Source organism: Neoarius graeffei, chromosome 18, assembly GCF_027579695.1.
Source record: "Neoarius graeffei isolate fNeoGra1 chromosome 18, fNeoGra1.pri, whole genome shotgun sequence".
In the NCBI taxonomy this organism is placed as follows: domain Eukaryota; kingdom Metazoa; phylum Chordata; class Actinopteri; order Siluriformes; family Ariidae; genus Neoarius; species Neoarius graeffei.
In genome coordinates this window covers 67,857,760-67,882,532 of record NC_083586.1, presented here as the reverse complement: position 1 = coordinate 67,882,532, position 24,773 = coordinate 67,857,760, and the positions used below count along the sequence as shown (strand labels likewise).

The 24,773-nt window shown below is 45.8% G+C and overlaps 1 protein-coding gene across 1 annotated transcript in view; it reads left to right on the top strand.

Annotated features, from left to right (window-relative positions):
• The window catches only part of col5a3b (collagen, type V, alpha 3b), a 120,769-nt gene that overhangs the window by 61,595 nt on the left and 34,401 nt on the right, over positions 1-24,773 (top strand). Inside the window, exons 32-42 of the mRNA XM_060899323.1 lie at positions 175-219; positions 8,592-8,645; positions 9,115-9,159; positions 9,246-9,299; positions 12,328-12,381; positions 12,528-12,581; positions 12,675-12,782; positions 13,048-13,137; positions 13,290-13,343; positions 13,629-13,736; positions 16,400-16,507. Coding sequence (XP_060755306.1) covers positions 175-219; positions 8,592-8,645; positions 9,115-9,159; positions 9,246-9,299; positions 12,328-12,381; positions 12,528-12,581; positions 12,675-12,782; positions 13,048-13,137; positions 13,290-13,343; positions 13,629-13,736; positions 16,400-16,507 — 774 coding nt within the window. The remainder of the gene's footprint in view (positions 1-174; positions 220-8,591; positions 8,646-9,114; positions 9,160-9,245; positions 9,300-12,327; positions 12,382-12,527; positions 12,582-12,674; positions 12,783-13,047; positions 13,138-13,289; positions 13,344-13,628; positions 13,737-16,399; positions 16,508-24,773) is intronic.

Genomic DNA, 24,773 nt, shown 5'->3' with positions numbered 1-24,773 from the left:
TTATGGGAAAACAGTTACCTTCAGGGTGGTAACAGTAACTCTGCTTCATCACACCACACAATCCCTCAGTATATTACAGAAGGTATTGAGCACAGACTTTATGAAATGGCAGGAGTGGGTTTTTGTCTGGTTTACACAGACACAGATTAATGCATGTGTTTATGTTTGGTTCAGGGTCCAGCAGGTCCTGCTGGTGCTGCAGGACAGAGAGGACCCAATGTGAGTGTCCACTTTACCGTCCACTTTACTGTCGACATTACCATCAACTTTACTGTTGACATTAGCTTCCACTTTACCGTCCAATTTAGCTTCCACTTCACTGTCCACTTTACTGTCCACTTTACCTTCCATCTAAATGTCCAATTGACCTTCCATCTCATAGTCCCCTTTATTGTCCACTTTAGCTTCCACCTCACTGTCCACTTTACTGTCCACTTCAATGTCTATTTTCCGTTCCACTTCACTGTCTACTTAACCATGCACCTTACTGTACAATTTACCTTCCACCTAAATGTCCAATGTACCTTCCATCTCATAGTCCATTTTATTGTCCACTTTACTGTCCACTTCAATGTCCATTTTGCCTTTTACTTCACTGTCTACTTAACCATCCACCTCACTGTCCACTTTAATGTCCATCTAAATGTCCAATTTACCTTCCATCTCAAAGTCCACATTATTGTACATTTTATCTTACAGCTCATGGTCTACTTTACTGTCCATTTCACTGTCCATTTAATCTGCCACTTCACTGTCTACTTAATCATGCACCTCACTGTACACTTTACCTTCCAATTTACTGCCCATTTTACCTTCCATCTAAATGTCCAATTTACCTTCCATCTCAGTCTACCTTATTGTCCACTTTACCATCCAACTTAGTGTCCGTTTTACCATCCACCTCACTGTCCACGTTACCTTCCCCCTCATTTTCCACTTTACCTTTCACTTCACTTACGCTTTATCATCCACACCAATGTCCACTTTATCTTCCATCCCACTGTGCACTTTACCTTCCACCTCAATGTCCATTTTACCATCCACCTCACTGTATACTTTACCTTGCATCTAAATGTCCAATGTACCTTCCATCTCACAGTGCAATTTATTGTCCACTTTACCATCCACGTGACTTTTGACTTTAACTTCCAATTCACTGTCCACTTTACCTTTGACTTCACTGTCGAAGATAAAGTGCCTTTCACTTTACACTGCCTGTTACACTGCCTTTCACTTCACTTCCACTTTATCTTCCACCCCAATGTCCACTTTATCTTCCACCACACTGTCAATTTTACCATCCAGCACACTGTCCATATTGCCTTCCAACTCACCGTCCTTTAATGTCCACTTTACCATCCACCTTGAATGCTTGAAGTGTGCATGTGACAAATAAAGGTTTCTTTCTTTCTTTACCTTCCACCTCACTGTCCACTTTACCTTCCACCTCACTGTCCACTTTACCTTCCACCTCACCATCCACTTTATTGTCCACTTCACTGTACACTTTACCTTCCACCTCACTGTCCACATTAACTTCAGCTTCATTGTACACTTTACCTTCCACATCACTATCCACTTTATTGTCCACTTCACTCTCCACTTCACTGTCCATTTAACTTCACTGTCTACTTAACCATGCACCTGACTGCACACTTTACCTTCCACTTTACTGTCCACTTTACCTTCCATCTAAATGTTCAATTTAACTTCCATTTCAAAGTCAACCTTATTGTCCACTTTACCATCCGCCTCACTGTCCAATTTACTTTTCACTTCACTTCCACTTTAGCTTCCACCCCACTGTCCATTTTACCATCCATCTCACTGTCCAGTTTACTTTTCACTTCACTTTTACTTTATCTTCCACCCAAATGTCCACTTTACCTTCCACCTCACTGTCCAGTTTACCTTTCACTTCACTTCCACTTTAGCTTCCACTGGACTGTCCATTTTACCATCCACCTCACTGTCCACATTCATGGGTGCAAGTTTTCCGGCATGTGCCAGAAGCTCCGGTTTTGTCAGTTCTGAAAGTCATTTTTCCAAATCGTGTAAATCTGTTAAGATTTTCGGGGGGGTGGCCCTCTCACTGTCTCACTCTCATAGGGCCAATGATTTTCTGCGATCGCGGAAAACGGATGGAAATTACGGAATTTTTATAGTGAAACATTGCTCGCGTGTCAAAGTGTAACCGCTGCAGAAGGCTTCTGCATAACTGCCACTAACGCCCAAGCAGACATGCCTTTCCAGTCAAGGCAGCTTTGTCGGTGATTGTGATTGGCTTGTGGCACACCCAGCCAGCCAATGAGCTGCTTGTTTACAGATTTGTTCCCCGCTTCGCAATCAGAATGGCGACCGCGAAAAAGAAACGAGTGCTCTGGTGGCCAAGGACGCCATATGGTTGCCAGTGGCGACTGTGGACGTTGAGCACTCCTTTTCCATGTATAAACCTCTTCTAAATGACATAAGATTCAGTCTCACGGAGACCAACACTAAACAACTTATGATGCTCTATCATAATGGCGATATCGAGCAGCGTTTCTAGGAACTCTGAGAGCGCGCAATGATTGATCTGCAAGGAATATTCAGGACTGTCATTACAATCAAAGTTAAACTATTCTAGTCTATTTGAGAGTGTGTTCTGTGTTCTGTTAGGAAACATTGTTTCATGAGTTTGTGGTGTACTAAAAAAGATGGATATAGAGTAATATTTTTAAACAGTCAGTTATGAGTACTGTCATTACAGGCTCAGTAAGTATTATCTCATCTCATTATCTCTAGCTGCTTTATCCTGTTCTACAGGGTCGCAGGCAAGCTGGAGCCTATCCCAGCTGACTACGGGCGAAAGGCGGGGTACACCCTGGACAAGTCGCCAGGTCATCACAGGGCTGACACATAGACACAGACAACCATTCACACTCACATTCACACCTACGCTCAATTTAGAGTCACCAGTTAACCTAACCTGCATGTCTTTGGACTGCGGGGGAAACCGGAGCACCCGGAGGAAACCCACGCGGACACGGGGAGAACATGCAAACTCCGCACAGAAAGGCCCTCGCCGGCCACGGGGCTCGAACCCTGACCTTCTTGCTGTGAGGCGACAGCGCTAACCACTACACCACCGTGCCGCCCTGTAAAAAAGGTATCACAGCAAAAGCATATTAAAAATGGTTGTTTCAACATTTAAATTAGTAGTTGCTAGATGTTTTGAAATATCAAGCCTTGTACTTGAAATATTATTTCAGATGAATTGACGAAATGTATTAAAGGTCCCATGGCATGAAATTTTCACTTTCTGAGGTTTTTTAACGTTAAAATGAGTTCCTCTGACCTTCTTAAGTCACCCCAGTGGCTAGAAATTTCATAATGTGTAAACCAAACTATGCCCACCATTTGAGAATGGCGCGTCAAAACGGCGCGTTGATAAACTCTTCCCTTGCCTACGTCAGCAAGGGAGATGATCCCCACGCCCCCCCCTCTGGATTCCCACCCACTGTATGGATTGCCCGCCCAGCTCAAAAGTTGCCACCAAACATGGAAGTTGCGCTGTACATGGATGTGACAACACAGAAAGGAGTCTGTTTTTACTGCCGACGGGAGAGCCCCTGAAGACGCAGTGGCTTAATTTTATTTACTCCAATAATACGCCGTCAAGTCTACCTAAGACGGTGTATGTTTGTTGGAAGCATTTTCCTGATGAATGTTTCCACAACTTGGGACAGTATAGGGCAGGTTTTGCACATCAACTGTCACTGAAGCCTGGGTCCGTACCAAGCATCCCTGCCGCATCAGCAACAAACACCGAACAAGTAAGTGTATAACTGTTAAGTCATTTTGCCGTGTTTTAAAATCGGTGCGTTAGCCTTGCAATGGCTACATTAGCTGTGCAGCTAACTGCTTCCTGCAGTTAGCCAGGTACTCTGCACTACAAAACCAAAAAGCATGCAGCATGCTCTGTTATAATAGCCAATCAAAACAGTTTTTACAAAGACACCTACATTCTTTTTTTTAAGTCACTCATTCATTTTATTTGTTTGTTTGTTCAGTAAAAACCCAAACATTTGTTGAATTTATTTTATTTCCTCGCGTCGCACCTTAATGACGTCAGCGTGCAGTATTTTTCCCTTCGCGGTTTGTTCCTTCTCTCTCGCCATAGTAAGACACCCACATCCGCTTGTTCTGACCCACTGGAGGTAGCATCACAGTGCTGTTAGCCAATCAGAGGTAACACGTTTACATGTCATGAATATTAATGATAAGACCCGCCCCCACCCTCTACCCTTCCCCGCCTCCTGCTTCTCATTAGCAAAACGACGCACTGGGAAAAGCGCTGAAATGGGGCTTTCTCCCAGGGGGCTATATCTACGTGCTGAGGGTTCATTTCAAGAAAGGCTGCGGATATAACATCCGGAAACCTCCACGAGCCCGTTTAAAGCATCAACAAACCACCATGCCATGGGACCTTTAAACATTTGATGTGAACATGCAAATCATATAACTATTAATATTATAAATGTTTGCATGAGAGACAACCATTTTAACTTGTAATTTAATTTTTTTTTCGAGCCCTAAGGGGGGCTCACCTCCCTTTGTAACTCCCCCTGCATGGCTGTGCCATGCACGTCTGACCTTGTTAAACTTTTCAGGTTTTTGAAAATTTTGTACTTGCACCCATGCACATTTACCTTCCTTCTCACAGGCCTTTATTGTCCACTTTACTATCCGCCTCACTGTCCACTTTATCTTCCACCTCACTGTCCACTTTATCTTCCACCTCACTGTCCAGTTTACCTTTCACTTCACTTCCACTTTAGCTTCCACCGGACTGTCCACTTTACGTTCCACCTCACTGTCCTCTTTACTGTAGAATTAATTGTCCATTTTACCTTCCAATTCTCTGTTTACTTAACTATGGACCTCACTGTCCACTTTACCATCTACCTCACTGTCCACTTTACCTCGCACCTCACTGTCCACTTTATTGTCCACTGTCCACTTTACTGTAGAATTAACTGTCCATTTTACCTTCCAATTCTGTTTACTTAACCATGGACCTCACTGTACACTTTACTTTCCACTTTACCTTCCATCTAAATGTTCAATTTACCTTTCATTTCAAAGTCCACCTTATTGTCCACTTTACCATCTGCCTCACTGTCCACTTTACGTTCCACCTCATTGTCCACTTTACCTTCCTTTTCACTGTCCATTTTGCCATCCACTTCACTGTCCACTTTACCTTCCATCTAAATGTTCAATTTACCTTCCATCTCACAGTCCACCTTATTGTCCATTTTACTATCCATGTCAAATCAAGTTTATTTGTATCGCGCTTTTAACAATAAACTGTCGCAAAGCAGCTTTACAGAATTTGAATGACTTAAAACATGAGCTAATTTTATCCCTAATCTATCTCCAATGAGCAAGCCTGTGGCGACGGTGGCAAGGAAAAACTCCCTCAGACGACATGAGGAAGAAACCTCGAGAGGAACCAGACTCAAAAGGGAACCCATCCTCATTTGGGCAACAACAGACAACATGACTATAACCTTAACAGTTTTAACAAGAAGTCAGTTTCGTTGATGTTATAAACTCTTCATTGATGGAAATTTGAGTGCAAAACTGTTCATGACAACTGCAGTCCTAAAGTTAGCAGGTCAACTGTAGTCCTCAGCCATAAAAGCATTACTGTAAGAGTCCAGAGCGTCCTCCAGGTGTGACTTTCAACTGTCCACATGGGGCTGTCTTCCACAGGAGCGATGCAGTGAGACTCCAACCAGACACAGGGCACCAGGATGGATCAGGCAGGTCCGAGGAGCAGAAGAGAAGAAACATTTATTATTATTCATCACATACACACTTCAAGCACAGTGAAATTCATTCTCTGCATTTAACCCATCTGAAGCAGTGAACACGCGCGCACACACACCCAGAGCAGTGGGCAGCCCAGAGCGCCCAGGGAGCAGTCAGGGGTTTGGTACGGTACCAATGGTACCTTGCTCAAGGGCACCTCAGCCCAAGGCTGCCCCACATCAACCTAACTGCATGTCTTTGGATTGTGGGGGAAACCAGAGCACCCGGAGGAAACCCACGCAGACACGGGGAGAACATGCAAACTCTGCACAGAAAGGCCCTCGCCGGCTGCTGGGTTTGAACCCGGAACCTTCTTGCTGTGAGGCGACCGTGCTAACCACTACACCACCATGCCGCCCAGCATCTTGATCCCAGGACCGACATGTAACTCAGAGGGACAGATGGGGGGGGGAGAAAACACAGGTTGTTAGTTATGCCCAATGTCACCTGAATAAGTAGGAACAGTATACATATTGCACTGAGTACAAGCAGGGACTCCAGCAACTAACTATGACAGCATAACTAAAAGGGGAGAGCCAGAAGGGAACACAGGCATGAGGGAGCCCCGGGACATAAAGCAGCAGCCACTACACTGTCAACAAACTCGAGTGAGCAAGCGAGTGGGGACTGACAGCATCCATACATCCCAGTTTACCAAAACACTCTGTTTGAGGACCCTCCAGATCTACTACTTTGCCTCATAAACACCATTAACAAAAGACTTGACTAAACAGATATGTTTTCAGCCTAGACTTAAATGCTGAGAAGTCACTGTCCTCTTTACTTTTCACTTCACTTCCACTTTACCTTCCACCTCACTGTCCAGTTTACCTTTCACTTCACTTCCACTTTAGTTTCCACCGGACTGTCCATTTTACCATCCACCTCACTGTCCACATTACCTTCCTTCTCACTGGCCTTTATTGTCCACTTTACCTTCCACCTCACTGTACATTTTATTTTTCACTTCCACTTCATGTTCCACCCCAATGTCCACTTTACCTTCCACCTCACTGTCCATTTTACCATCCATGACACTGTCCACATTATCTTCCATCTCACCATCCTTTATTGTCCACTTTACCATCCACCTCATTGTCCACTTTACGTTCCACTTCACTGTCCACTTTACTTTCCATCTAAATGTTCAATTTACCTTTCATCTCACAGTCCACCTTATTGTCCATTTTACTATCCATGTCACTTTCCACTTTACCATCCACCTCACTGTCCACTTTACTTTTTACTTCACTTCCACTTTACCTTCCACTTCACTGTCCCCTTTGCCATCCACTTCACTTCCACTTTATCTTCCACCCCACTGTCCACTTTACCTTCCACCTCACTGTTGAGTTTACCATCCACCTCATTGTCCACATTACCTTCCATCTCATTGTCCACTTTACTGTCCACTTTACTGTCCACTTTACTATCCATCTAAATGTTCAATTTACCTTCCATCTAGCAGTCCACTTTATTTTCCACTTCACTGTCTGCATTAACTTCCACTTCACTGTTCACTTTACCATCCACCCCACCATGTACTTCCACCCCACTGTCCACTTTACCTTCCACCTCACTGTTGAGTTTACCATCCACCTCATTGTCCACATTACCTTCCATCTCATTGTCCACTTTACTGTCCACTTTACTGTCCACTTTACCTTCCATCTAAATGTTCAATTTACCTTCCATCTAGCAGTCCACTTTATTTCCACTTCACTGTCTGCATTAACTTCCACTTCACTGTTCACTTTACCATCCACCCCACCATGCACTTCCACTCCAATGTCCACTTTACCTTCCACTTCACTGTCCATTTTACCCTCCACCTCACTGTGTACTTTACTTTTCACTTCACTTCCACTTTATCCTCCACTCCACTGTCCACTTTACCTTCCACCTCAGTCAATTTAACCTTCCACATCACTGTTCACTTTACCATCCACCTCACTGTCCACTTTACATTCCACTTCACGCTCTACCTTCCACTTCACTGTCCACTTAATCATCCACCTCACTGAACACTAACTTCCATCTATGGTAAATGTTTACCTTCCATCTCACAGTCCATTTTATGGTCCACTTTATTGTCCACTTTACCATCCACCTCACTGTCCACTTACCTTCCACCTCACTGTCCACTTTACCATCCATTCCAATGTCCACTTAACCTTCCACCTCACTGTTTACATTATCTTCCATCTAAATGTTCAATTTACCTTCCATTTCACAGTCCTCTTTATTGTCCACTTTACAATCCACCTCACTGTCCACTTTACCTTCCACCTCACCATCCACTTTACCTTCCCCTTCACTGTCCACTTCACCATCCACCTCACTGTCCACTTTACCTCACACTTCACCTTCCACTTCACCTTCCACTTCACTGTTCACTTTCCCATCCACCTCACTGTCCACTTTATTGTCCATTTCACTCTTCACTTTACCATCCACTTCACTGTCCACTTCATTGTCCACGTCACTGTCCACTTTATTGTCCATTTCACTCTTCACTTTACCATCCACTTCACTGTCCACTTCATTGTCCATGTCACTGTCCACTTTACAGTCCTCCTCATTATCCACCTGAAGTATAAATTCTTTTTGAAATAGCAAAATTTCATTTTAAGACTGATCCAGTGGAGTCCCAGCTAACAGTAGTGTGTGTGTGTGTGTGTGTGTGTGTGTGTGTGTGTGTGTGTGTGTGTGTGTGTGTGTGCAACCCACAGGGTGCTCGGGGATCACGAGGTGCAAGAGGACCAACTGGAAAATCAGGAGAAAAGGTTAACATGTAATTTAAAGTAGTTTTTTTTTTTAAATAAAACAGTGAAGGCTACAGCAACAATACCTGCCTACTTGTGTTAAATTTACATTTTTGTTATATTGAATTAAAATTTGTGTACACAGGACAATAATTTTATCATTTCAAGTATATTTTTATGCATGTTCTGGAAATTGAACTAACTTTTCTGTTTTTCCATAAACTTTCCCCAAGTTTACATTTCCTCAGCCTATCATCTGTTTCTGATAACACTGCTAACATTACACTTTTCCTGCGATATTTTTCATATTTAGCTTTATCAAACCCTTTTGCTGCCATGTTATAGTGTTTATATTAAAATTGCCTACATATATTTGTATTAATAAAATTTTATGAGTATGAGCTCAGTTTGTAACTCTCAGCTCTCATGTGTGTTTTATATAATCTATAAATTTGGATTTGTGTATTATTCTAATATGTTTGTCTTGAAGGGCTCAGCCGGACAAGACGGGCCTCTAGGACCATCAGGAGAAAGAGTGTGTATACACACACCCTAAATACACAGCATGTACACACAGATCTGTGAGTAATCCGTTTCTATTCCATTGATTGATTCGTTCAGGGACCTCAAGGGCCCCAGGGCCGTGTAGGAGAGATCGGACCAAAGGGACCAAATGTAAGTGCACATTCTCTATCTATCCATCCTGGAGCCAAGCTGGAGTCAATCCCAACTGACTTCAGACAAGAGGCTGGGTTCACCCTGAAGAGGTCACCAATCTATTGCAGGGCTACACAGAGACAAAGAACCATTCACACCTATGGGCAATTTAGAATAGCCAATTGAACTAATCCACATGTCTTTGGACTGTTGGAGGAAACCCACACAAGCATGGGGAGAACATGCAAACTCCATGCAGAAAGGCCCCAGTTGACCATGAGGTGTGAACCCAGAATTGTCTTGCTGTGAGGCGATAGTGATAACCACTGTGCCACCCCTCTATCTACAGTGGTGCTTGAAAGTTTGTGAACCCTTTAGAATTTTCTATATTTCTGCATAAATATGGCCTAAAACATCATCAGATTTTCACACAAGTCCTAAAAGTAGATAAAGAGAACCCAGTTAAACAAATGAGACAAAAATATTATACTTGGTCATTTATTTATTGAGGAAAATGATCCAATATTACATATGTGAGTGGCAAAAGTATGTGAACCTCTAGGATTAGTAGTTAATTTGAAGGTGAAATTAGAGTCAGGTATTTTCAATCAATGGAATGACAATCAGGTGTGAGTGGGCACCCTGTTTTATTTAAAGAACAGGGATCTATCAAAGTCTGATCTTCACAACACATGCTTGTGGAAGTGTATCATGGCACGATCAAAGGAGATTTCTGAGGACCTCAGAAAAAGTGTTGTTGATGCTCATCAGGCTGGAAAAGGTTACAAAACCATCTCTAAAGAGTTTGGACTCCACCAGTCCACAGTCAGACAGATTGTGTACAAATGGAGGAAATTCAAGACCATTGTTACTCTCCCCAGGAGTGGTCGACCAACAAAGATCACTCCAAGAGCAAGGCGTGTAATAGTCGGTGAGGTCACAAAGGACCCCAGGGTAACTTCTAAGCAACTGAAGGCCTCTCTCACATTGGCTAATGTTAATGTTCATGAGTCCACCATCAGGAGAACACTGAACAACAATGGTGTGCATGGCAGGGTTGCAAGGAGAAAGCCACTGCTCTCCAAAAAGAACATTGCTGCCCATCTGCAGTTTGCTAAAGATCATGTGGACAAGCCAGAAGGCTATTGGAAAGATGTTTTGTGGACAGATGAGACCAAAATAGAACTTTTTGGTTTAAATGAGAAGCGTTATGTTTGGAGAAAGGAAAACACTGCATTCCAGCATAAGAACCTTATCCCATCTGTGAAACATGGTGGTGGTAGTATCATAGTTTGGGCCTGTTTTGCTGCATCTGGGCCAGGATAGCTTGCCATCATTGATGGAACAATGAATTCTGAATCATATCAGTGAATTCTAAAGGAAAATGTCAGGACATCTGTCCATGAAGTGAATCTCAAGAGAAGGTGGGTCATGCAGCAAGACAACGACCCTAAGCACACAAGTCATTCTACCAAAGAATGGTTAAAGAAGAATAAAGTTAATGTTTTAGAATGGCCAAGTCAAAGTCCTGACCTTAATCCAATCGAAATGCTGTGGAAGGACCTGAAATGAGCAGTTCATGTGAGGAAACCCACCAACATCCCAGAGTTGAAGCTGTTCTGTACAGAGGAATGGGCTAAACTTCCTCCAAGCCAGTGTGCAGGACTGATCAACAGTTCCCGGAAACATTTAGTTGCAGTTATTGCTGCACAAGGGGGTCACACCAGATACTGAAAGCAAAGGTTCACATACTTTTGCCACTCACAGATATGTAATATTGGATCATTTTCCTCAATAAATAAATGACCAAGTATAATATTTTTTGTCTCATTTGTTTAACTGGGTTCTCTTTATCTACTTTTGGAAAATCTGAGGATGTTTTAGGTCATATTTATGCAGAAATATAGAAAATTCTAAAAGGGTTCACAATCTTTCAAGCACCACTGTAGGTCTTTGATGATGCTACAAGCTTTCCTTGGAGTCTCCTGAAGTCAGTGGAGTCTTGGTTAGGGAGCTCAGTCCTAGTGATTAACTAAGCTGCTTTCACCACTCAGTGTAGATCGCTCTGGTTTGCAGCAGTGCAGTTGGCAAATTACACTGTTCCACAGTAGAAGATTATCCCCTTTGGACACAAGGAAAAATGCTATGGAACGTCATGCTATGGAACTTCGTGTGTACAGTTGTACACATTATGTTCCAAGGGGTTATACTCTCTATGGTGCTAAGGTATACTCTCTATGGTGCTCTCTCTGGTAAGTGTGTAAAGAGTGGTGGAGGTAGATGGACCTTCTTGAGTTTCTTCAGGAATAACAGTTTCTGTTAGACTCTTTTTAACTAGGTGGGCAGTGTTGAGCAACCATGTCAGATCTTCTGTAAAGTGGATGCCCAGGAACTTAGCTGGTGTTGAGGGCTAGGTTAGGATTTTGGGGGTTGTTCTGGGTAAGATATGGAGACAATAAATTGTATATGACACATTCAAGAACTTTAGAAAAAATGAGAGAAGTTATACTGGTTGATAGTTGGTGATTTCTGATGGGATTTTCAGAATGGGTATAGCATCCTGTCTTGAAGGTAGTAAGTACATTAGCAGATAAAAGGGTTTGTGAAATGGTCTAGAGTATTGTAGAAGGGATGGGATCCAGTTGACAGGTGGTGGGATTGCTGGTCATGATAATCAACAAGATTTCTGCAGAAAGAGGAGAAATTGTCTTGAGGGAATAGTGATTGCTGTAGGAATAGGGGTAGGTGGGAAAGATTTAGTTCATCTTCTTGTCAAAGAAAGTGGCAAAGTCATCAGCAGTCAGGGAGGAAGGAAGAAATCTATTATGGAGCTTGCATGTATGTTTTATTTATTCTTTCTTTCTGTCTGTCTGTCTAAAACAAAAGGAATCATTTGTCTGTATGTGTTACACATGTAGACATTGGTTTATCTGTCCTGTACATAATAACAAACTCTGATAATTAAGGCTTCAATGTCAGTATTATCTCTTTATGCCCAAATTCACACTGTGATCATATGACTCAGTGTTTCTGTTTTATTATTCAGGGTCCTGCTGGTAAAGATGGGTTACCGGGTCACCCAGGCCAGCGGGGGGAGCCGGTGAGCTCATTTAAACATCAGACAGATCACACATTAAAAATGCTGGGGGTTTTGAGAATGCTGATGTGTTGAAATATTGACAGCTGTAATTCAGTGTGTAACTGGATGGTGGTTTTCACAGCTATTTGCCTGTTTCCTGTTTGCAGGGTTTCCAGGGAAAGACAGGACCCCCTGGACCTGCAGGTGTGGTGGGACCTCAGGTGAGCTTACATGTCCCAAACCACACAGCTTTTTTGCTATATAGGCCACACAAACTTTATTACTCTTTCCTTTTCTCTTATTGTTGGTTTTAGGGGAAAACTGGAGAAACTGGACCAATAGGAGAAAGGGGTCACCCAGGGTCCACAGGACCACCTGGAGAGCAAGGTTTACCTGGTGCAGCTGGCAAAGAAGGGTCAAAGGTCTGATTTCCATCTACAAACAGAGATAATTACAAGCTGTTGTGGGTGTAGTCAATTGAAATAAATTCATTTATCATATTCAGCCTTAAATGAAGTAAATTAATGACTGAAGGGCAGGTATTAAATTTGGATGAGTCTGTCTCCATGAATTAAAGACAAAATAAAATTATTTTATTAGTGTTTCTTGAAATGATGTTTCATTGTCTCAATAACAAGAAGGTTTCCCAAAATTATAGCTTTGTGTCTCACACTATGTATTGTTCAGGGAGATCCTGGTGGCACAGGAACAGTGGGGAAGAGCGGCCCATCTGGCTTGAAGGGTTTCCGTGGTAGCCGTGGAGCTGCGGGTTCCATGGTGACCTTGCTATGACTATACTTGAGGGAGCCAGCTGGCATTAAAATATCAATTAAAATGTGGGCGGGCTTAAAAGTTATTAATAGTATATGTTAGATGAGATAGAGGTTTTTGATTGGCTGTTGCTTGGTCTTGTGATGTGTGTCCTGTAGGGGCCAGCAGGACTGAAGGGAGGGGCAGGACCTGTCGGACCACCCGGACCTGTTGTATGTACATTTTTTACTCTGGTCTTCTATCTGATTTTCTCTGCTAATGAGAGAGGGAGGATATATAAAACTGTCTGTCTGTCTGTCTGTCTGTCTGTCTCTCTCTCTCTCTCTCTCTCTCTCGGTCATTCTCTCTGGTGGGTCTATCATTTTCTCTGTCTGTATGTTTCTCTGTCTCACTCTCCTTTCTGTTTGTCTCTCTGTCTTTATGTCTTCCTGTCTGTTTGTTTCTCTCTGCCTGTCTGTATCCCTCTCTGTCTGTCTGTTCTGTCTGTCTCTTTGTAGGGTGCTACAGGTGAGAGAGGTCCTCCTGGTTTGGCAGGTGCAATTGGTCTGCCTGGACCAACCGGAACAGTTGGCCCTCTAGGACCAACAGGAGAGAAAGGGGAGCCAGTAAGCCAGCCCCACCTCTTTCTGTTAATTAGTATATTCAAATAAATCCATTAGGCATAAAAAGAATGGTTAAACTGATATTCATACAGTATTTAATAAAATGACTCAGTATTTGTATGTGTTCTGATTAGTCATCAATTTAATTGTCACTGCTTAAATAGTGTTAGCATGTGGAGTATTAGCATGTATACTGTTAGCATGCCTAAAATGTAATGATTAACCAAGTAATGTTATCTATTAAGGTCCATATGCTATCTGTCATGCAGTGGAATGTTAGCTAGTTGTCAGGCAAGTGGCGGTAGATGGATGTAAATGCAGGAAAGTGTTGATTTACAGGTGCACTATTTACAAAAACAAAATGTAAGGCAAGGTCGGAGTAACAAAACACAAACAAAAGCAAACAGAAAGCAGAGTCATACAGCAAAGTCATTAATCAGACTACTAAATATGACTAGAAACAAATGTGACCATAATAATGATACTCATGATAGTGATAATACTTCACAAAGTCTGTGAGTAAACAGTGTCCTTATAAGCTTGTGTTGACAACACTCCAATTAAGCAACAGCTGTGTCAAATGATGCATCTCGGGGCATCTGCAATGCACTCCCTGCGCATGCACATGAGCTGCTGCTCGAGCTGCACCAGGCTCGAATGCACGAAGGCATGACAGAACCCCCCCAAAGAACTCCTCCAGGAGCTAAAATCCTCCTTGGGCTGCCTGAAGGTAAAGGGCTTAGCATGAGAAAACATCCCCTCAGAGCTAAGCTCTGGCTCTGGGCTGATGTGACACCGGAACCTGGGCTTCAGCGGGGGCTTGGGCTTGTGTCAGGCCTTGAACAGCAGCATTAAGATGGTCAGGAATGCAGGCACAGTCGCAGACTAGGACTTGTGGACTTGGACATGGATTCAGGTATGGACATGAGTTCAGACATGGGCTCAGATGAGGGCTCCGGCCTAGACATAGTTGAGGGCTCTGGGCAGGACATGGACTTGGGCTTGGGGTCCAGACTAGGCATGACTCTAGGCTTGAGCATGGGCATAGATTCTGGCATTGGCATGGACATGAATTCGAACATGGGTATGGACTCTGACATCAGCATGGGCATGGCCTCAGGCATGACTCTGGGCTTGGACTCTGACCTTGGCATGGACTTGGATCTTGGCATGGGCTCTGGGGTTAGCATGGGCATGGACTTGGACATGGGCTTGGGCTTTGATCTTGGCATGGACCTGACCTGGGCTTTGCTTGAGGGAGGATGTCCTTGTTGAAGTCAGGCAGAGGGATGAAGAGCTGAAGTCAAGTGGCAGGGCGATGATCTCATCCTCGCTGAAGCCTGTCAGTGGAGCGATGACCTCTTCAAAGCCTGGTAGTGGAGCGATGACTTCGTCCCCGCTGAAGCCTGTCGACAGAGCAATGATGTACTCAAAGCCAGATGACCGAGCAATCAGTGGAGCAGAGGCCACCCTGTTGGGCCATGGTGCTGGATCTGGAGTGGGCAGTGGAGTGGAGGCTGCCCTGTTGGCCTCCTGAGTTTCAGCCCCCCTCCCCCCCAAAAAAAAAATTTATGGGGGTCCTCCTTCCTGGAAGTCTGGAATTTGGAACTTCCTGGAACTTCCTAGAAGCCTGGAACAGGTTTTGAACTCCTCACTGAATGTTTTGGCACTCCAGAGACATAGGTGCTGCATGCTGACTATGTGTTTGGCTCACCGGTGTGCTGGTCGGATGAGCCAATAAATCATGCAGCTGACCCACCAGTTCCCCAGAGGTTTAGGCTTCACCAAGTATTCATGAAAGAAGAGGCACTGCAGCAAAAATCCATTGGGTGGCTGCTCCACCACATCATATTGAACCAGTATGTCCAGTCCCAGCCACTGGAGAAAGCACATGGATCCCGGGTTAAGCACCGTGACATTAGTGTGGGACTGCATGGCATGCTTGTACCTTCCCGCTACATCCATTTTTGAGGCAAACTATTCTGTCAGGTAAGTGGCAGTAGATGGATGTAAATGCAGGAAACTGTTTATTTACAGGTGCACTAGTTACAAAAACAAAATGTAAGGCAATGTCAGAGTAACAAAACCAAACCAAAAGCAAACAGAAAGCAGAGTCATAAAGCAGAGTCATTGATCAGAGTACTAAACATGGCTAGAAACAAATGTGATCGTGATAATGATACTCGTGATAGTGATAATACTTTGCAAAGTTTGTGAGTAAACAGTGTCCATATGAGCACATGCTGATTGTGCTCCAAATAAGCAATAGGTGTGTTAAATGATGCGTTTAAGGGTGCATGCAACGTGCTCCCTGCGCGTGGACATGAGCTTCCAATCGAGTTGCACGAGGCTCGAGTGTGCGAAGGTGTGACACACACTAAATATTACAATTTCTTAAAAGACAGTCGTCTTATTTTGCCTTTACTTTGAGGGTGTTAGCATTAATCCTGAACTGTTACTTATTTAGTCAGATTCTGTCTGATGTTTTGAATCACCATGACAACGAAGTGTTAAAATATGATGATTAAATTATATAACTGATAAACATAGATTATCACATAAGTAGTGTCCTTACAGAAACTCCATACATCATTGTCTCTGTGTGTGTGTGTGTGTGTGTGTGTGTGTGTGTGTGTGTGTGTGTGTGTGTGTGTGTGTGTGTTTAGGGAGAGAAGGGTCCATTAGGCCACGCAGGACAAGATGGAGAGCAGGGAGTTGTGGGTTTTCCCGGAGCCACTGGTCCTCCAGGACCCCCAGGAGAGGATGGAGATAAGGTAACATCTGTGTACTTTTTTTATATGCTTATACTTCTATTTCTTTATATTCTGGGGGAACAAGCAGAAAATCTGCAAAGGCATCAGTGTGCCAAATTTCAAAACTTTTTACCATACAGTTCTATGGACTGTCATAGACACGCTAGCCAGAAGAAGAATATGAATAATAAGAATATGTAGAAACCTACATATTCTTATTATTCATATTCTTCTTCTGGCTAGCATGTCTATGACAGTCCATAGAACTGTATGGTAAAAAGTTTTGAAATTTGGCACACTGATTGGGGACAGTCATCTGTGTCTTTTCACCAAGTTTCATCTTTGCACCTCGAGTGCTGTAGCTAGCACAACCAATGGGTTAAATTTGGAGGTGCATTTATGCATTTAATTTTTGAACCATATGTCTGACTTTGGGGCGGCACGGTGGTGTAGTGGTTAGCGCTGTCGCCTCACAGCAAGAAGGTCCTGGGTTCGAGCCCTGGGGCCGGCGAGGGCCTTTCTGTGCGGAGTTTGCATGTTCTCCCCGTGTCCGCGTGGGTTTCCTCCGGGTGCTCCGGTTTCCCCCACAGTCCAAAGACATGCAGGTTAGGTTAACTGGTGACTCTAAATTGAGCGTAGGTGTGAATGTGAGTGTGAATGGTTGTCTGTGTCTATGTGTCAGCCCTGTGATGACCTGGCGACTTGTCCAGGGTGTACCCCGCCTTTCGCCCGTAGTCAGCTGGGATAGGCTCCAGCTTGCCTGCGACCCTGTAGAAGGATAAAGCGGCTAGAGATAATGAGATGAGATGTCTGACTTTCAAAAATCAGGCACCGTTTGATTCTATAGTTCAAGCCAAGTTCAACACACCCAATGACCTCAATTTCAGTTATATTGGATTTTCCAACATTTTGGATTTTTTCAAAAATACTTAGTTTTCATAAGGCACAAATTTTGTCCATTCTTCACAAACTTTGACACAGACAATCTTCAGACCAAGCCTCACCAAAGTTATTTGTTGGCTTTTCAATTTGCGAAAGTATTCGTTTTTCACAGCCAACAGAAATTGTTGGCAAAGCAGCCAAGCAGGAAGTGAGGTCATATCTCAGCCACATTCTGAAGTATCAAAACCCAGCTTGGTACATGGACTTGGGAACACATTTTGAAGAAGCACAAAAGCATTTTCTTTTTTATTTCATATAACCACTAGGGGGCACTTCATTAAGTAAACATGTAATTTGGCTAATAACAGTTGATGTGTTTGCCTTAAAAAAAATTGTTAATTGATACTGTGGAAGGTCCTAAGGCTGAAGTGTGACATCTTGTCAAGTCAACATACAGTGGATTTAAAAAGTGTACACACCCCACTGAAATTATAGGTTTTTCTGATGTAAAAAAACAAGACCACGATAAATAATTTCAAAACATTTCCCACAAATAATATGACTGTGGCAGCGGGGGCGTGGTCAAGCGTCATTCTGTGAATGGAGTGCGGAGTCAGGGAAGGTAAGTGGCAGAATCACTGCACCTGATGTGAATTAACCTGTGTTTGTGTGTCTTCCCCAGTGACCATGCCCTATAAAAGGAGAGAGAGAGCAGAGAAAGGGAGCTCTCTCCCAACCAGAATGCATGTGCGTGTGAGAGTGTGAATGAGCTGAAAAGCCACATAGACAGCATAAAAAATAAAAGCTTCTGAGAACTCAATTCTGGCCTGTCATGCTTCTGTGCTCCACCCACCTGCTCTGGTTCTACAGTGGTGCCAAAACCCAGGATGGAGTGCAGAAGGAGACAGCCCCATGGAGTCCTCCCCCTTCAAGGACCTGGTCCATGCCCTCGCCTTGGCCCAACAGAGCCAGCACCAGGTGCTGGTTGCCGTCCGGAAGGAGCAGGAACAACGGTTCAAAGCCCTGGTGCTGGCACAGCAGGAAGATCGCCAGGCGTTCTGGCACCTGCTCGCGTCGGCGGGGTCCACCATCACCACCGCCGCAGACCCTCCCCACCTCACCCTAATGAAGATGGGTCTGCATGATGACCCTGAAGCCTTCCTCACTCTTTTTGAGCAGGCAGCAGAGGTATGGAGTTGGCCGGTGGAACAGCGCGCGGTGCGCCTCCTCCCCCTGCTAATGGGCGAGGCGCAGCTGGCCACACTACAGCTCCCCGCCAACAGCCGGCTGGTCTACGCTGACCTCCGCAGGGCTGCCCTCCAATGTGTGGGGTGCACCCCGGAGCAGCAACGGCAGCGCTTCCACGTGCTGCACCTGGAGGAGGTCGGCCGGCCGTTCACGTTTGGCCAGCAACTCCGGGACGCCTGCCGGCGGTGGCTGAGGGCCGACAACCGCGACGCCAAGGGAATCATTGGCCTGGTGGCACTGGAACAATTCATTGCCCGACTTCCAGAAGGAACAGTGGAGTGGGTCCAGTGTCATTGCCCGGCGTCGCTGGATCAAGCCATCGAGCTGGCGGAGGACCATATGGCGGCTGTTCCTACGGCAGGACAGCATGTCTCCTCTTCTCCCCTCTCTTCTCTCTCTCTCCTTCTGTTTCTCGTTCTCACCCCATTCCCCCACCACGGAGGCGGGGGCCGGCTCCACCCCAGCCGGCCCGCTGCAACCGCGGTGCCCTACCATTTCCTACTTCCGTGTCTGTGTCTTCCCCCCCTCAGGTGAGTGAGCTCTGAAACACCATTGCAGAGGGAGAGCCTGGGCCGGTATGCTGGCGCTACGGGGAGCCGGGGCACCTCCAGCATCAGTGTTTGGCGATGGAGGTGGGCGCGGTGGTCTGGATCCCCGACGTGCCTGGGACCGCCCTCGATTGGGCCTGAGTGTATCGCATACTGGTGAGTATCCAAGGAGATACGTATCAGGCTTTGGTGGACTCCAGCTGTAATCAGACCTCAATCCACCAAAGCCTGGTGCAAGACGAGGCATTGGGAAGAGCACAATTGGTGAAGGTGTTGTGTGTGCATGAGGATGTTCACAACTATCCTTTAGTGTCGGTCCACATTCTGTTTCGAGGGGAGAAATTTAGAGTACAGGTGGCAGTTAATCCTCGCCTTACCCACTTGATAATTTTGGGGACTGATTGGCCGGGATTTCGGGAATTAGTGACGCACTTAGTGAAGAGTGGGGCCTGCCATAGTTCAGCGGGGGGGTCTCGGAGTGTCATTGGTGGGAGCAGCTGTCACAGAGCCGTCTACGTCATCACCGCATCAGAGTGAGGAGCAGCATGCTCCTCCTCCCTCTCTCAGGGAATCCCTCGCGGATTTCCCATTAGATCAGTCGCGAGACGAGACTCTGCAGCATGCGTTTGACCAAGTGAGAGTAATCGATGGTCAAACGCTCCAGTCAAACACCACCCCATCCTTCCCCTATTTCTCCATTATTAAGGATAGGTTATACCGAGTGACGCAGGACACTCAGACTAAGGAACCGATAGCACACCTTTTAATCCCAAAGAGCCACTGGGAATTTATATTCCAGGCGGCTCACTTTAATCCCATGGCCAGACACTTGGGGCAGGATAAGACACTAGCCCAAATAATGGCCCAGTTCTATTGGCCAGGGATTCGCGGCGATGTCCGTAGGTGGTGTACAGCGTGCCGCGAATGCCAGTTAGTAAATCCCGTGGCCATTCCAAAAGCGCCTTTGCGCCCTCTGCCATTAATTGAGACCCTGTTTGAAAGAATTGGGATGGATCTCGTCAGGCCATTAGATCGGTCAACACAAGGATATCGCTTTATTTTAGTTCTGGTGGACTATGCAACGCGATATGCGGAAGCAGTGCCTCTTCGCAATATCTCAGCACGTAGTATTGCAGCAGCGCTCTTCCGCATCATCTCCCGAGTTGGAATCCCCAAAGAGATTCTGACTGATCAAGGCACTACGTTTATGTCACGCACACTGCGTGAACTGTATGGGTTACTGGGAATTAAGCCTATCCGCACCAGCATGTATCACCCACAAACAGATGGCTTAGTTGGACAGTTCAATCGCACCCTCAAGAACATAATTTGGACATTTGTGAGGATGCACGCAACTGGGATAAATGGCTCGAGCCCCTGTTATTCACAGTGCGAGAGGTCCCACAAGCCTCCATGGGGTTCTCCCCATTCGAATTATTATACGGGTGTAAGCCGCGTGGCATTCTACATGTGCTGCATGAAAATTGGGAGGAGGGACCTTCAACAAGTAAAAATGAAATTCAATACGTTATCGACCTGCACGCCAAACTTCTCACACACGCCTAACCCAGGAGAATTTGCAGCAGGCCCAAAAACGTCAAATCCATCTGTACAACAGGGGCACACGCCTTAGGGAATTCACACTGGGAGATAAAGTACTCATGTTGTTGCCCATGTCAAGCTCCAAATTGATCACCAGGTGGCAAGGACCCTTTGAGATCACATGGCGAGTCGGGAATGTCGACTATGAGGTGCGGCGAATGGACAGGGGTGGGGCATTACAGATTTACCACCTCAATCTGTTAAAACTTTGGAACGAGGAGGTCCCCGTGGCATTAGTGTCAGTGGTTCCAGAGAAGGCGGAACTGAGGCCGGAGGTTCAAAAAGGAAAATTGACATCGCCCACCGCTCCGGTCCCCTGTGGAGACCATTTCTCCCTGACCCAACTCACGGAGGTCGCCCAGTTGCAGACAGAATTTTCTGACGTGTTTTCGCCCCTGCCCGGCCACACCCGCCTCATAGAACACCACATTGAGACACCCCCGGGGGTGGTGGTGCACAGCCACCCTTACAAACTGCCAGAACACAAAAAAAAGGTGGTTCGGGAAGAACTCGAGGCCATGCTTGAAATGGGCATCATCAAGGAGTCCCACAGTGACTGGAGCAGCCCGGTGGTCTTGGTTCCCAAGGCTGATGGGTCGGTCCGGTTCTGTGTGGACTATAGAAAAGTCAATGCGGTGTCTAAATTCGATGCGTACCCAATGCCTCGTACTGACGAGTTGCTCGATCGACTAGGCACAGCTCGTTTTTATTCGACACTGGATTTGACAAAGGGATATTGGCAGATCCCCTTGACTCTGCTATCCCAAGAGAAAATGGCCTTTTCCACACCATTTGGCTTATGCCAGTTTGTCACACTTCCTTTTGGGCTGTTTGGGGCGCCCGCTACATTCCAGCAGCATATGGATAGGGTCCTCCGCCCCCACACCACCTACACAGCCGCATACTTGGACGACATCATTATTTATAGTAATGACTGGCCGCAACACCTAGAACACCTAAGGGCCATCCTTAGGTCGCTGAGGCAAGCAGGTCTCACAGTCAACCCAAAGAATTGTGCGATTGGGTGGGTGGAAGTACGGTATCTGAGCTTCCACTTGGGCAATGGGTAGGTGCGTCCCCAAATCACTAAGACAGCAGTGATTGCGGCCTGCCCGAGGCCCAAGACCAAAAAGGGGGTGAGACAGTTTCTGGGGCTGTCTGGCTACTATTGTAGGTTTATACCTAATTATTCGGACGTCACCAGCCCACTGACTGTTCTCACTAAAAAGGGGGCACCAGATCCGGTCCAGTGGACGGAGCAACACCAGCAGGCTTTCTCTGAGGTAAAGGCTACACTGTGTGGGGGGCCACTGTTACACTCCCCTGACTTTTCTCTCCCCTTTGTTTTGCAGACGGACGCGTTGGACAGAGGGCTGGGGGCTGTTCTGTCCCAAGAGGTGGAGGGGGAGGACCATCCAGTGCTGTACATCAGCCAGAAGCTGTCTGTGCACGAGGGCCGGTACAGCACCATAGAAAAGGAATGCCTCACCATCAAGTGGGCGGTCCTCGCCCTCCGCTACTACCTGCTGGGGTGCCCTTTCACCCTCTGTTCGGACCACACGACCCTGCAGTGGCTCCACTGCATGAAGGATGCCAACGCGTGGATCACCCGTTGATAGCTGGCACTTCAGCCGTTTAAATTCGAGGTGGTCCACAGGCCAGGGGCGCAGATGGTCATGGTGGATTTCCTCTCCCATTGGGGGGGGGAGTCAGCTGCAGGCCGGATGGCTCCCCGGCCTGAGTCGGGCGGTGGGGGTATGTGGCAGCGGGGGCATGGTCAAGCGTCGGTCTGTGAATGGAGGGTGGAGTCAGGGAAAGTAAGTGGCAGAATCACTGCACTTGATGTGACTTAACCTGTGTTTGTGTGTCTTCCCCAGTGACCGTGCCCTATAAAAGGAGAGAGAGAGCAGAGAAAGGGAGCTCTCTCCCGATCAGAATGCATGTGTGCGTGTGTGTGTATGTGTGTGTGAGAGAGAGTGAATGAGCTGAAAAGCCACATATACAGCATAAAAAATAAAAGTTTCTGAGAAATCAGTTCTGGCCTGCCGTGCTTCTGTGCTCCACCCACCTGCTCTGGTTCTACAATGACCTATAACCTGTACAATTCAGTTGATAAACAAAAACAAATCTGTTCGGGGGAAAAACATAAAAAATAAAAAATGTACAATAAGCTGGTTGCATAAGTGTGCACACCCTTAAAATAATACTTTGTTGAAGCACCTTTTGATTTAATTACAGCATTCAGTCTTTTTGGGTAGGAGTCTATCAGCCTGCCACATCTAGACTTGGCAATATTTGCCCACTCTTCCTTGCAAAAGTGCTCCAAATCTGTCAGATTGCAAGGGCATCTTTTGTGCACAGCCCTCTTCAGGTCACCCCACAGATTTTCAATAGAGATCTTGCAGTCACGTGACCGGAAAGTACACAGCCGCCATCTTGTCGGTCAACAGCACAGCTGAATATTGCTGCACTTGTGTACAGAATGGATCAATTTCAACCGATGGACTACACGGCTCATTTTTCTAATGAACAGATAACTAGATATATGTCTAAAATAAACGATCTACAGATTAGTGACCCTTATGGCTTTCCAGACGGAGTTTTCACGACCGTGTCAGTGGATATGGAACTGCCAGAGGTGGAATACCTGGACGTGTATAATTACCTCATTAACTTTCCCTCGCTGTTCAGTGGTGAAGCACTGCGTGCTTATAAATCTCTGGACAGTTATCTTTACAGAAATTCAGGATTTGTCAGCGACTCAGATGTGGCATCTTGTAAACAAGAAAATGATCCTCACTGGATGGGTAAGTCACTTAAGTATTGAGTATAGCACTGACCAGCCGATTATAGAATCTCCCATCTCATCTCATTATCTCTAGCCGCTTTATCCTGTTCTACAGGGTTGCAGGCAAGCTGGAGCCTATCCCAGCTGACTACGGGCGAAAGGCGGGGTACACCCTGGACAAGTCGCCAGTTCATCACAGGGCTGACACATAGACACAGACAACCATTCACACTCACATTCACACCTACGGTCAATTTAGAGTCACCAGTTAACCTAACCTGCATGTCTTTGGACTGTGGGGGAAACCGGAGCACCCGGAGGAAACCCACGCGGACACGGGGAGAACATGCAAACTCCACACAGAAAGGCCCTCGCCGGCCCCAGGGCTCGAACCCAGGACCTTCTTGCTGTGAGGCGACAGCGCTAACCACTACACCACCATGCCGCCCGATTATAGAATAGAATAAGGTAATTCCAGCTGTAATTTCAAATCGTCCGTCTTGTTTACCTGGCATTGGAGAGGTAGAGGCTTAGCAGTGGAGGTTTGAGTGGCTGTTTTCTGAGCTTAGTCAACAGGCCGGCTCTGCCTGCAGCCTCGCTTTTGCTCCCGGCGCCGCCTCCTTAGCTTTGCTTCCAATAACAATCCACGGAGACCCCGCTGGTCTCACTATCTCGTCTGGAATGTTTTTTTTCTCATCTGGAATGTTGTGCATGTGATGGAAATCGCTACAAACCGTCATTTTCTGCTGGAAACCAATGTCCAGTAAGTCCATACGGTTGTAGTGGATATTGAAGTCCGGTACAGACGAACAACACGCAAAAATACACATAAAAAGCATAAAAAACGTGCACAGGTAGGGAGAGCTTGTAGCCGCAGCCGTTGTAGTAGAATTGTATATAGTAGGGTTTTCCAGAAGAAAAGGTAGAAGTAAAAGCAGAAGTAGAACCAGAAGTAGAAGTAGAAGGCGGAATATGGCGTTTGACCGACACGATGGCGTCTGTCACAATCTGGATCGGCTGTGACGTCACATGCAAGTGCTCCATTGGATTTAGGTCTCCAAAACTTTTTGGGGTCATTTGTCATGCTGAAAGATGAAATTCCTCTTCAGCTTTCTAGCAGACATCTGAAGGTTTGGGGCCAAAATTGACTGGTCTTTCGAACTGTTCATAATTCCCTCCACCTTGACTAAACCCCCCTGTTCCAGCTGAAGAAAAACAA